Source organism: Syngnathoides biaculeatus, chromosome 3, assembly GCF_019802595.1.
Source record: "Syngnathoides biaculeatus isolate LvHL_M chromosome 3, ASM1980259v1, whole genome shotgun sequence".
Taxonomy (NCBI): Eukaryota; Metazoa; Chordata; class Actinopteri; order Syngnathiformes; family Syngnathidae; genus Syngnathoides; species Syngnathoides biaculeatus.
The window spans coordinates 15,262,273-15,275,671 of NC_084642.1; the positions used below are offsets into that span (position 1 = coordinate 15,262,273).

General features: G+C 42.7%; 1 protein-coding gene and 1 long non-coding RNA gene across 2 annotated transcripts; one reads left to right on the forward strand and one right to left on the reverse strand.

Moving 5' to 3' along the window:
* Nucleotides 1-723: 723 nt before the first annotated feature.
* On the forward strand, nt 724-3,287 carry LOC133497783 (uncharacterized). Its single transcript, XR_009794103.1, has 6 exons — nt 724-738; nt 954-1,201; nt 1,309-1,406; nt 2,355-2,431; nt 2,517-2,569; nt 2,866-3,287. It is a non-coding gene; the product is annotated as an uncharacterized LOC133497783 (long non-coding RNA).
* A 1,712-nt stretch (nt 3,288-4,999) lies between these two features.
* Nucleotides 5,000-11,695, reverse strand: bcl2l10 (BCL2 like 10). Its single transcript, XM_061814526.1, has 3 exons — nt 11,543-11,695; nt 8,881-9,357; nt 5,000-5,673 (listed from the first exon to the last, which is right to left on the reverse strand). The coding sequence occupies exons 2-3, from the start codon at nt 9,352-9,354 to the stop codon at nt 5,554-5,556; spliced, it is 594 nt and encodes a 197-aa protein (XP_061670510.1). The 5' UTR covers nt 9,355-9,357; nt 11,543-11,695; the 3' UTR covers nt 5,000-5,553.
* Nucleotides 11,696-13,399: the final 1,704 nt, after the last annotated feature.

Genomic DNA, 13,399 nt, shown 5'->3' on the forward strand with positions numbered 1-13,399 from the left:
AATGTCAATTTTATTCCCTTCCACATTTTTCATCTGACTTTTACCGTTCCAACTTGGTCCTGTTCATAAACTTCACGTGAAGTTTTACTAAGGGTGATGTTACCCACATTTCCCACAATTTTACCCCCCACCCCCCTAAAAAAAAGCCATTCATTCCCAATGGCACTTTCAACAAAGGCTTCGTGGTAGCGTTGCTTTCTTTCACTTTTTAACCATTCGGCTGATTCAGAACTTCTTGCGTTCCCCACATTCCCATCTTACCCACATTCCACACCCGCATTTTCCATTTTACCGTGGTAACAACACCCAAAATCTCTCCCATTCCATCCTTTTCTGGTTCCACATTTCTTCACCAATTCAAAGCCTTCCTACCCACTAGGTTTTCCACATTGCCCACGTAAATAATAAAATCCTGAAAATGTTGCAAATTTGGCTGTAACCGGCAGTACGGTGGGACAGCTGTCGAGCGTTGGCCTCACAGTTCTGAGGGCCGGGGTTCAAATCTGGCCTCGCCTGTGTGGAGTTTGCATGTTCTCCCCGTCCCCGCGTGGCTTTTCTCCGGGCCCTGCGGTCTCCTCCCACATCCCCCAACATGCATTCATTGGACACTCTAAATTGTGAGCACGTTGTTTGTCTCTTCGCCCTACGATTGGCTGGCGACCATTTCAGGGTGTACCCCGTCTCCTGCCCGATGACAGCACCCTCGTGTGGATAAGCGGCTCAGAAAATGGATGGATAGTGAGTAGTGTATTTTCTTTTCATTTGTCTTTGTTTTACTTTGGTTTTCATAAAATCTTCCAGGTGTGTTTTGCGACAGAAGTGACATAACTTTTTTTTTTTACTTATGCGCAAACCTTTCAGATCCAAACATCGCATGGTGACAGTGAACTCTGTTCACAACCAGCAATTTTCATTTTTATTTTTTATTTTTTGCGCTTGTTGTGTTTATAAAGGAAACAGGAAATAGCGAACGGCTGCGACGTGCCTACGCAAACTGGGCAGACTGGTTTTGGGGCCAGTACCTCCCACTGGGTGTGTTTACTTTCTCATCATAAAAAGGAGGCTGACGGACGTGACTTTGTCTCTTTTTTTTTTTTTTCTTCTCATCGTTCAACGAGAACCTGCCAGACTCGTGCTCCTCATCAGCCGGCCAAACAAAACAAAAAACCGGAAAAATGATCCGAGTTGAGGTTGAGTATTGGTGAGTCTGTGGCCCTGCATCCGGGTCAACAAGTCTTGTTCTTGTTGTTGTTGTTGTTTGGTATGCGATGAGAACGCTTCAGGTGTTCTTCCTTTTTGTTCTTGCAGCGGCAGCTGAGGTTACGGCTCTAAATTTAGTGCTCTGGCCGCAGACCTCAAGAAGGATTTTCCAGATATCGACGTAATGGGATACGTTGGCAGGAGAAGTACTTGACCTTTTTTCCTCATTTGAAAATTATTTTTTTAAATTATTTTGTATTTTTGTCCTTTCGGCTCCACTCAAACAAGTAACAAGTCTTAGTTTGATTTTTTTTTTTAATCTGGAAAAAAATAATATTTTTCCTTTTATAATGTAATTTTTTTTAATTTCTTGATAATACCATAAAAACTGAAAATGTTATAACGTGTTAAAATGGATGCAATGTTACAATTATATATTGATGCACGAAATGTTACACCAGTGACTATTATCTATAGACAAACACAGTAAATACGAAATTGAGGATAAGCAGTACGGGAAATGGATAACATTGGTCGGTAGGCGTGGCCGCCATCGGAAATCTTGAACACGTCTGCCACCTGTTGGTCAACGATGTGTATTGCACATAAAACCCTGTCGCTGCTGCTTCCGGTGCCACAAAGGACCTGCGTTTGGTCTTGTGTATAAAACCAATATTATACATACATATAATATTTGTTTTCTTATACTGCAAACGGTAACAGCTTCCAATTGTTAAAATTAAAGTGGCATTGGGCTATTATTTTGCTCCACTGGAGTCCATTTCAGTCTTAGCTTTTTCAAAAATGATGAAACCAGACGAAATCTGGTCGAAACCCTTTCAAAATTACTCATTAAAATCAAGTTTAGTTAACCCGTTTCACACATATTGCATGATATTCAATCTAGTAAATAACAAAAGGAATTAGAACATAGATTCGACAAGCAAAAAAAAAAAAAGAAGCTACATTTTGATGTAAACGTTATGTTGTTGATAGCTGAAGTTCAAAATGAGACAAAACTCTCCAACGTCGACGAGTTTTACTCCATTTACAGCTAGAATGGTTCCAAAAATTGGCCAGCGTCGTGCCCAGAGGCGAAAGGATTGTGGGAAAAATAATCCTAAAATTAAGAATAACGATAATGTCGCCCGCAGGCAGTTTTGAGGTGAAGGTGAACGGAAACTTGGTCCACTCCAAGTTGAGTTCGGGAAGCTTCCCGTCCGCAAAGAAGGTGAGTGACCTGCTTGCAATTCCAAAGGGATTGTTAGCTCGCTACCTTTGGCCTTGTACAATAACGTGTGTGTGTGCGTGTGCAGATCGGTGAGGAGATAATGAAGGCTGAAAGAGGCAAATAGAAGAAGACGAGATGGTGAGTGAGTGAGTGACAGACACGCCACAGCAAAAAAAAAAAAAAAAAAAAAAAAAAAATCCATTCAAGCCACTTAGTCAGTTTCACTTGATTGGTCTCAAAATATGTTTCATACATTGTTTCAAAGTAGGGTTTTACATTCAAGTGAGGGTGTCAAAATATGGCTTTGAGTTCGGGTTGCCATTGACTGGTGACCGGTTCCGGGTGAAGTCTGCTTCCTGCGATAACCCCCCCTCCCCACGACGGAGGACGTTTTGGCCCTCTATGGTGATCGTCCGGCATTGTTGTCCCCACAGATGAGGAACACCAGAGCATGATGGGAAAGACTCGCAGGGGCCGGACGCCGACCGTCCTCCTTTTCATGACTGTGCGGGCCGAAATCGAAGAAAAGCGCGACACACGATGCCTCAGGAGGCCGTCGGCTGAGCCGGAGTCTGCGGGTGCTTCTCCCATCGTGGCCGTCTGGTTCACGCTTCATGTAATCAGCAGCCCTACAAATTGCTTCTAATTGGATACAAACACACACACAAAATAAAGTGCTTTTTTGCTCTCGGGGGTCAAAACTTTGACAGCGATGCCTTCGTGGTAACGGCTCAAGTTGGGAAAATCAGAGGGAAACGATGAAAATGGAAAGTGCAAAATTTTGGCCTTTGTGTTGTTTGAAGCACGCGCGATTCGTCTGTGATTCAAGCCAATAAACTGCAGCTTTACCCGCAAATCAAGTCTGTGCTTCTTTGACGTCTGACAACTTTTGGACATTCTTGGCGAGGTTGAAATGGATGGACGCAATGTTTGTGTAAAATACAAAAGATTGAAAACATCCACGGATTAATACTTCATTGCCTATATATTAATCAGTTCAAATGTGAACCAAACAAAAGTCTCGAGGCTCCTTTTGAGCCTCTGGGGCCCCGATGGTCCGCCGGCAGGCTGCTCGGACACCCCCAAATTGACGTTTTGGTTCCACCCTCGGGAATTTCCTCAAATACTTTACAGCTGCCGCATCCAATGTGGTCCAATCCACCAACTCCTAAGAAAACGGCAGGCGGGGTGCGAGCCATTCTCGGGACCACCCGACCATTTTCTATAGTGCAGGGGTGTCAAACACATTTTTGTTGCAGGCCACATTATATTTTCAGTTCCCCTCTGAGGGCCGTTATGACTGCCTAATCATATTTACACATGGAATTTATGGAGTAGTTTTGGAAAGATAAATCAAGGGAAGCGTTTTTAAACTATTGTTGATTTTTGGCAACACAAAAATGCTTGCAATATCTCAATATTATCATTTAGGATATGACAATAGGAAATTTGGGTGCAGATTTTTCACAAAATTTGTGGAAGTTGTTACACGTGATTTGCCTCCGTGGGCCATATAAAATCATGTGGCGGGCCAGATCATTTGAGAACAATCCATATTTAAAAAAAAAAAAAAAAGTCTGTCGGGGAGAGGTTTACCAAAGATTAACGTGTGGCCGCAACACGCTTCCGTGAATGTTGGAGACGACTCCGTCTTTTTTTTTTTTTTTAACGCATTGTTCTCAAATGAGCCAAATTGGCATTATAAAATATTTCTTGGTAATTTGAGATTGATCGTTAGGGTCAGGTGGAGTTTACCTGAGAAAATTCAATTGACTGTGACTGTACACCCTGGAATGGTCGCCGGTCAATCACATGGCACATATTGCCAACTATTTGGACAATTTGGAGTTTTCCGTGAGCCTTATCGCAAATGTTTTTAGGTCGCAGTACCCTGAGAATGTTAATGGTCCCGACGATTTTATGGGTGGAACTTTGAACGCAATCACGATAAGTTAGAATCAAATTAGTCAGAAAAATTATCACATTTTAATTGCATTTTGTGTTTGAAACAACGCTGAACCAGTGCCAGTGTGCAACTTCATCACGTCACAGCATGCCTACTGAATTCAATGGAAAAAAAAAATACCCGGTGGAGTATCAACGTCTGGGAGCTCAACACGCATGGCAAGCCCGGACTCGCTGTTCACGTTCTACTCGTCACCTCAGTTGGCCTCTTTCGTCCTTGCTGGTTTTGACGTTCCTCCTCAAGCTGACACTTAAACAAAAAAAAATTAAAAACGAGCACCCAGACTCTCCCCTCATTATCCTTGGGAACTTTAACAAAGAACTCCCAAAATACCAATTTTTTTTTTCTGCCAGTTTAACCATTTTAGGTTGGAGGCAGGAAGAATGGTGGCCTTTTAAGTCAGTTCTCAGCCACTCCAGAAGAAGGAAAAAATAATTTGAATCTATTTACAAGTAAAACAATTTAATTGAATTCAAACGTGTTGCTACGAATCCAGGAGTGGGGGTTGGGGGGGGACCTGCCTGTCGTTCAAAGCCTCTCGCTTGCCCGCAACGTGCTCATTTTCCAATTTTTTTTTTTGTAGTAAGTACAAAAACCATGGAGAAAGTTGGAAGTTGACTTTTTATTACAAAAACTGACAAATAAATACAACCAAAACAATGTAAAAATAGGTTGTTGGGTACTTGTTCTGAAATTCCCCAAAAGATTCAAAAGATTTGGTCCCTGGCGTAAAAAAAAAAAAAACATTTAAAATAAAGGTAAGATTTCACAAACAATTAGCACCGTCATTAATGGCCGGGCCAGCTCTGCTAACTGGGCCCAACACACACACACACACACACACACACATCGCACACAAGCAGAAACAAGCCAAAAGAATGCACGTCAGTCTAGAAAAAAAGGGCTTCATTTGATATAAATATAATATATTAATTTACACGTTGTAGCAGAGACAAGGCAGTCTAGACTAAGCAAAGTGTTTCACAGTCACTGGGCTCCAACGTGCGTGAAGAAGGCATCCGGAACATTTGGGCAATCACGTGGAGCAACAGAACGACGCCAGTGTGTGTGTTTGTATGTGTGTGTGTGTGTGTGTGTGCGCGGAAACATTCGACCGCCCGATTGCGCGGCATCCGTGGTACGGACCGGACCGCTTTTAGCGGCCCAGCAGGAAGGTGAGTCCGGCGAGACCCACGCCGGCCGCGGCCAGCAGCGCCGTCTTCATCGACACGTCCTGAATGGACTGCCAGCCGCTGCACGACTTGCAGAAACCCTCCTGAAACGACAACGCACAAGAACCATCGTCAATGGACATTCATTGATCAACGATGTGGCGTGCGCGGGACCAATGACAACACGCCCACCTGCATTAAATATTACACAATACACACAACCGAGACAAAACATACAAACACACAACTAAATTCCACTAAAGTTTCTCGGGAGAGAAAGATGAATAAAGTTGCAAAAAACAAAAAAAAAGTTGTCATTTTCCAACGTGCGCTAGCTTTTGACAGCGCGAGCGTGAGTAGGTGACAGTCGAGTGTCCAAGGGAAACAAAAAGCATCATGGGTAAAGATTGACGTCCCTCCTAGCCAACGGGATGCCAGGAAGATGCGACAGCGAGAGCCACTTTCAAAGCAACAAAATACAGGAAGGTTTAACGCTCAGTGGGATTTGGGGGCTGCGAATCCAGCACCTCATATTTCCTTTCTTATCCTGAATTTCCTTCATAACTGGAGACAATATTTTTCCTAGGAGGTGTTTTGTATCCTGAATTTTTCATTACGAGAGACATTCATAAGTAGAGGTACCATTATGTATTTTTACAAGAATACAGTTGACATTTAGAGTTGTGAGATTAAAGTAGTTATACAAAAAGAACAGTTTTACAAGAATTCATTTTCACAAAACTTGTTTTTTTAAACAAGAAAAAAAGTCAGAATATTACAATTTTTTTGTCTATTTTTGCTGACGAATTTTCAGTCGGGGAAAAAAAAAATTCCGACAAGAATGAAGTAAAAATATTACCGAAAATTATTTCTTTGGACATATATTACAAGGAAGAATTAACATTAAAGACAGTAATATACTATTACAAGTTGTAATGTTACAAAGAAAAAAAATATATCTCAATTTTCCAACAATAAAATTGCGCTGAAAAATGACCTTTGAGTGAAAGTTGCGCTCCCAGCATCACAATGCTAACCTCCAGCATCATCATCATCATCCTCAGTGGCAAGATGCTCAACAAGTTGCACAAACCGGTGAAATGAACACAAAGAGTGTGAACACCTGTTGTTGCCGTGTACACAGCTGCTGCCTTGTTTCACAACTACAACTACACAACTTTGTAGTTTCCCTATAACCGCACGCACGCACACGCACAGTCTATTTCAAGTCTGTGAGGCTGAGCTGCCTTTGTGGCCGTTGAAGGCAGCTGCCAACTGAACACAGGAGGGGTGTGTGTCTGTGTGTGTTGTCCATTCCGAAAAAGCTGCCAACTCAGTGTTGCTATAAACGAGCATTTATGAGGCATCTCAGCTCAAATCCAGAACATTTTCCAGTAGGGGAAAAAACAGGTTGCGAGTCAACAAGCAGTCTGTCAGCAGAGCGGCCGTTCTCTTGAAGGGAGGCCAATCGAACAAAAAAAAAAAAACCAAAAAAAAGTTCATCACACTTTCACTCTCAAGTATATGTTTCAAATAAACTAGTCGGTTCTTTCCAGCGCCGAGACTTTCTTTTTCTGCCAACTTTCGCTTTGTTGAGGAACCGACAGGTGAAATTAAAAAAAAAAAAAAAAAAAAAAAAAAAACACCACCACCACTTTGCATTTCTAGAAACAACTTTTTATATAATAAATATATATAATTTATATAACACACCTACTAAAATGTTTTGGATTTTTGTCATTTGAGATTTCCTTGTACAGACAACAGCAATAATGTTATTTAAAAAAAATAAAATAAAATAACATGAGCGGAGCGGGTGAGACAAAACGCCTGGGACAGGCACATCATCATCCGTGAATCAGGCTACAAGACTAATACAATAATTTTCAGCCTACAAGCCGCGTGTGTCCCCCCCCCCTCCACCCACACACACACACACACACACACACACTTTCAACCCTGCGGTTTATGCGGTGATGTGGCCAATTTGTGCATTTTTTTTCTTCTAACGGCCGCAAGGGGGCACTCGAGTGGAAAAGGTCAGAATGAGACCAGTGGAATATATGTGCCGAGGAAGTGACTTTTACTGGCCCTCTTAGCGCTGCGCTACCGTTAGCGCTGTGCTAATGTGCTGCTTCTGTGTTACTGGCATGTCTCAGTGATGTTTACCGGTAAGTTTTAGTAACTCCCACAAATAATGAGGGAACACTATCTGCAACAATTGCACAATCGACATTGTCTCAGATTATCGCAGTACTTATTACTTTAATATGCAGACATTTGTTGAAATCTTGGCCGCCTTTGCACAACCTCGGTGCACTGGACTATTGTTCAATTAGTCATTCAAACTGCTCTAATTGCCAGAGGTCTCTTATCTTTTTGCACCAGTGTCAAAAAAAAACCAAGTACCAAGATTCCAAATGACTAGCAACCTTTCATTGCTCAGTGACTCTTTCTCCATGCTTTGAATAGTATCTCAAAAGTATTCTGTCAATTGACTTGTTACTGTACTACCGTAATTTCCGGCCTATAAGCTGCGACTTTTTTCACACGCTTTCAACTCTAATTTGTGCATTTTTTTCCGCAACATCCGCAAGGGGCCACTCGAGCGGAAAATAAGAGTGAGACCGGTGGAATATATGTGCCGAGGAAATGACATTTACTCGTCTTTTTTTTAACCGACCCTGCTAGTGCGGTGCTAGCGTTAGCATTAACACAGCGGTGCCAGTGTGAAACTCTGTGTACCGTCTTTCTTTGTAAATATCTCGTGTTTCAATGTGGGTTTCTCTTGCAGCTTTTACACAGCTACAGCGTATGCATGTAAAAAATGGTCGGGTGAGGTGCGCTCTTAGGCTGGGGATTACGGTAAATAGAGCGGCTCCAACTACCAGAGACAAATTCCTTGTTTTTTGACATACTGTACTTGACAAAATAAAGATGATTCTGATTGGCAGTCAAGATGTTTACAGTAGCGTATCAAAAGGCACGCAACAAGGCTACTATTCAAACTGTATCTTGCATTCCATCCAATAATAGTAATACAGCAAATATATTTTTCAGAATAAAACTCCCGCTTCATTTTTGGGGGAAACACAAATGTTGCCTGTAATTGTATTTGAAAGTTAGATTTCACGGCGGTATTCGGAGGGTGAAAAATCTTTTGGGTGGTGCTGAAATGCAAATGTCAAATGTTTGATAACTTAGCTCCGTAATGGTTGAAAAGTACTCATCAAGAAATTGTACACAAAATCTTTCCCCGGTGCAAAGGGGGCATGCAGACGAAATAAATGTGCTAGTAGTGTAGCGCCTACCCAGCCATTGTTCTCCAGCATCCACTCCTTCTTCTCCTCTTCGAGAAAGTCAGCGATGGTCTCTGCCAGCTTCCTTCGAGTTTGGGGCCACTCGTCGAGGTCCAGCCCCGACTTAGTGGCGGTGGCGCTTGTCTGCTCCTGCTCACGGTGCCCCCGCAGCATCCTGGCCAGCACCCCCGTGAAGGCGAAGAGGGACACCACCCTCCCCCAGTTCAAGAGTCCGTCGTTCACCATCTCCTCCATGACCCTCCTGAGGCCGGAGCATACGTCCGGCCCGCACTCCCTGATGAAGTTCTGGGCCAGGCTCCGGAGGGAAGCCTCGTTGAGCGACTCGGCGTGGCGGCCCAGGCGCCTCATGACGGCGGCCGCCTCGCTGGGAGGGGGCGGGGCCGCTCCCGCTTCCGCTGCGCAGCATAGGCCTATGTAGTCCTCGGCGACGGCCAGGCTCTCTTTCCACAGCCCGCACGATGACATGTTCTGATAACACACGCGCACAAAAATCCCAATCAGTGAGAACATGGAACTACGGTAATATTTGCAGGTTTGTACTCTGTGGGTTTAAAAAAAAAAAAAAAAACAATCACGGGGCCACAAGATCAGGCCCAGCTTTTTGGATAATACGTAGTACATTCGTCTCAAGTTACAATATTAAAGTAATAAAAGCTTGACGGAGAGCTTTAAGTTGAGAGCGTTTTAATCGTGGGCCACATTCGAGGACCGGTTTTTCACCTCAGAGGGCTGCAAAACCATAAAAATCTTTCAACCACCTCATTATATTCATCTATCCATTTTCTTACCCACTTATCTTCACAAGGGTCGTAGGGAGTGCTGGAGCCTATCACAACTGGAGGTACACCCTGAACTGGTCGCCAGTCAATCGCAGGGCACATGGAGACAAACAGTCGCACTCACAATCGCACCTAGGGGCAATTTAGAGTTAACTGGACATTAACGTTGCATGTTTTTGGGATGTGGGACGAAACCGGAGTGCCCGGAGGAAACCCACGCAGGCACGGGGAGAACATGCAAACTCCACACAAGCGGGTCTGGGATTGAACCCGGGACCTCAGAACTGTGATGCTCACGCTTTATCGGCTGCTGCACCGTGCCGCCCCTCATCATATTTACACATGAAATTTTGTCATAGATTTTCACAAAAATCATGGAGTTGATAAACATGATTTGCCTTTGCAGGCCACATAAATACATGCGGGGGCCGAGATATGGCCCCCGGGCCTTGAGTTTGACACCAGTGGTCAAAAGGAAGTTCCGAGTGTTCATTGACACGTTTTCAAAATGAAATCATGCAAAAGACTTATGCTCTAACATGAATGGGAAATGACAAACTGTTTAGTTTGTGGTAGAATTAAAGTTTAACATTTTATTAGACATTTGTAAGAATTTCTGAGGGGGCACAGACAGTTACCAATAGGGGGTCGGAACTGAAAGTGAAATTCAAAGGCGGGAGGGTCTTTATTACAGCAGCACTGACTACAGATGGCTTTAAAATTTCACATCAGGGCTGTCATGACCAAAATTCATAGAATTACCGGTATTACCTTGGTATTACACCCCCTCCATAAAATAAAAAAAGAAACGGCTATGACAACAAAAGACCCGGCACACTGTTTCATTTCTTTGTTTAAGTATTAGAGCTCAAAGTATTTTTCCTAGAAATATTTTCCAACTAAACTGTTGCAAGAGTGTCACATTGCGGGAATGGCAGGGAACGAGGTTTTTAAACCAAGAATTTCATGCCAGGAAATGAACTCATCGGGAAAGTTTTTGTTTTTTTTTTCTTTCAAAAAGATAGTTGACATTTTTAAAATACCCCTTGAGTTATTTGCCTCTATTCAAATTCGCTGTGTCGAAAGAGGGAAGATGAGTAACAATTGTCGGCTTCCTGTAGTTCGAGCAACGAGCAGGCACTGTGTACTTTATATTCAGTGCCCAGTAGTGATTCATATTCAAAATATTTACTGTAATTTTTATGAGTGGGTTAGCGGAGGTGAGCGAGAGAAGACCTACGAACAGACGCGGCCAAGTAACGTTGCCATGGAACTAAAGAACTCCGTTGTAACCGGAGGACCTCCTCTAATTTGGCCCACATCAAAGCCTCCTGGGACCAAAAAAAAAAAAAAAAAAACGTGACTGATGTACGAGATTCTTTGTGGGGAAGGGGGACAAACACTGTTTTAAACTCTCCGAGGTCAAAATGGGGGTGAAAAAAAAAAAAGGTTTGAAGCTTCAACATTGTACCCATCGACAGGAACGTTCATGATGAGCGCTTGAGCCGGCTGATAAATGTGACCCGAGACTCGTTTCTCAAAGCGCGACTTTTCCCCACAAAACCAACCCCGAAAAAATACGACACAAAACATAAAAAGGTAATTTGCAGAGTTTGTGCGGGTGAGCGTGACGGATTCGCTCGCCGGCTAGCCAAGGGAGGCTTACTTGGCCGTTGATGTGTTACCAGAGCAATGGAGGACACAAAGGACCCAATTGAGTGCGCCGGCTCTCAAAAAAACTGCCAAGCCGAGGCGCCTCCGCGCATTTACGCCGCATTCATGCCGGCAAATACACATAATACTATCGTAAATATGGACAGATACGAATGGAAAGATTTAACATAGAGAAAACAAAGGAAATAAAAAGGACTTACCCTGCCGGCGATAATTACACGGCTCTACTCTGTGCAGCGCAAAAAGACCGCGGCGGAAGAAGACGTTGTGCGCGTGAGATGCTTCCGTTGTGACCGCCTCACTTATGAACGTGTAACTCCGCCCGCGTACGTTCAAGCGAGGGGAAGGACATCAAAGGGGGCGACAAAATGTCCCTTTTGTGACGTCACCCCTTTCAATGAGCTAAAATTAGAAAAGAGATGAGTGCTTTCTTTGATTGTCTTGTTTGCATTTTTTTTCCCACAGTAGAACATATTTTGATTAGTTTAGTGTATTTATCCCCTCAATACTGACGTGATCAAGTTGTGTGTGTGTGTGTGTGTGGGGGGGGGGAATCGACGAATCAGAGATCAAGAGCCACATTTTTTTTTTAAACTGAGTTACAGTAAAGAGCACATCATACTCATCAAAGATTGAAAGAGCCACATCATACACATGTCACATCATTCCCTCCTTACACACACACCTTTGCTCAGACGGATTGATTGTAAATGTCACACACCAACAAGATGACAAAAAAAATTGACTCCAACAGATTACCAAGATCACAGGCCAGTAGTTTAAAAGAATCAAATGAAATAAAATTGTGTGATCTTTCTCAGACAAGCTACCAGTTCAACCAAGTCTTGTCTTGTATGTCACAACTGTCATCTAATGCAACACTAAAATACTCAGATGATAGGAGGTCTGGGTGCAACGGTGATGCTAACCGCCATGCTAATATTCGAAATTCTCTGTTCAACAGTTTGTCGGGACCGTTGAAGGTCTGATATCATTTGTTTAAGATTTTTGTTTTCACAACACTCAGCGACGTCACCGAGGCATTTTAAAAAAAAAAATCCCCTTCATTATATGGCTTTTTGGCCCTTGCAATCTTCTAAGCCACTTGACACGATGCAAGCGTTTGTCTCTGAATGCGTTATTATTTTTATTATTTTGTTTGAAAAAAATCCTGTCTGATTTTTCAAAGTGACTGTGAAGTTCTGTCCCTTTTGGACATTACAGGTCAATGTTGCCATGGAATGAGCTAAAATGTCGCTAAAGATTCGAAATGTGCAACAAAAGGGTGGGTGGCTTGCCGTTTGTTGTGCTCAACAAAAACAAAAAAAATAAATATGAGCTCTCCCGCTCAGGTAAAAACGTCCTTTGTTCATCCTCATATTTTTGGTTAACTGTGCATTATTCTCTGCCACCTTGAGAGCAAATTTGATCAATTATTTTCTCCTAAGATCACGATCCGAATGGGAAACTTCGAGCTAACGCGCGTTCCAGTTTTGCGAAGATACCGTAACAAATGCTAGCAAAGCGGGCGCACATTAAACAAACACAACTTTGATATGGTTTTGTGCAAATGAGAAAATAAGAGTCAAACCCGCCACCCCTGATCAAGATGAAGCAATCTATATATATACATTCAATACATTGACATTTTTATATGCTTGAATGGTTTAATTCTTGATAGGTGGAACACGTGTTGCCTCCCCATGCACTTTGAACCCTTTCAAACTGCCTAATTAATCAAAGTTCAAGTCGTACCGGACGCCATTTTAGTCTCGCGTTTGTGCTACAAAGAGCAGGTTTGTTGACATATCTTGTGCTTTACGCATTATGAACACTATTCCTCAGATATTTCTCTTGTGAAAACCTCACAGTGCTTTGTTTATAGCCTTTAATATGTGATTTGGTCTCAAACTTTGGGTCCATCTTGAGACTCCTTACAATGGAGAATTTATTGGGCCGACTCCTAGTAAATTAAAAATGACCAAAGGGACATTTTTAGATTTAGTGACCATGGTTTGACACACAAGAAACAAATCTCCTAAGAAAAGATTATAAGG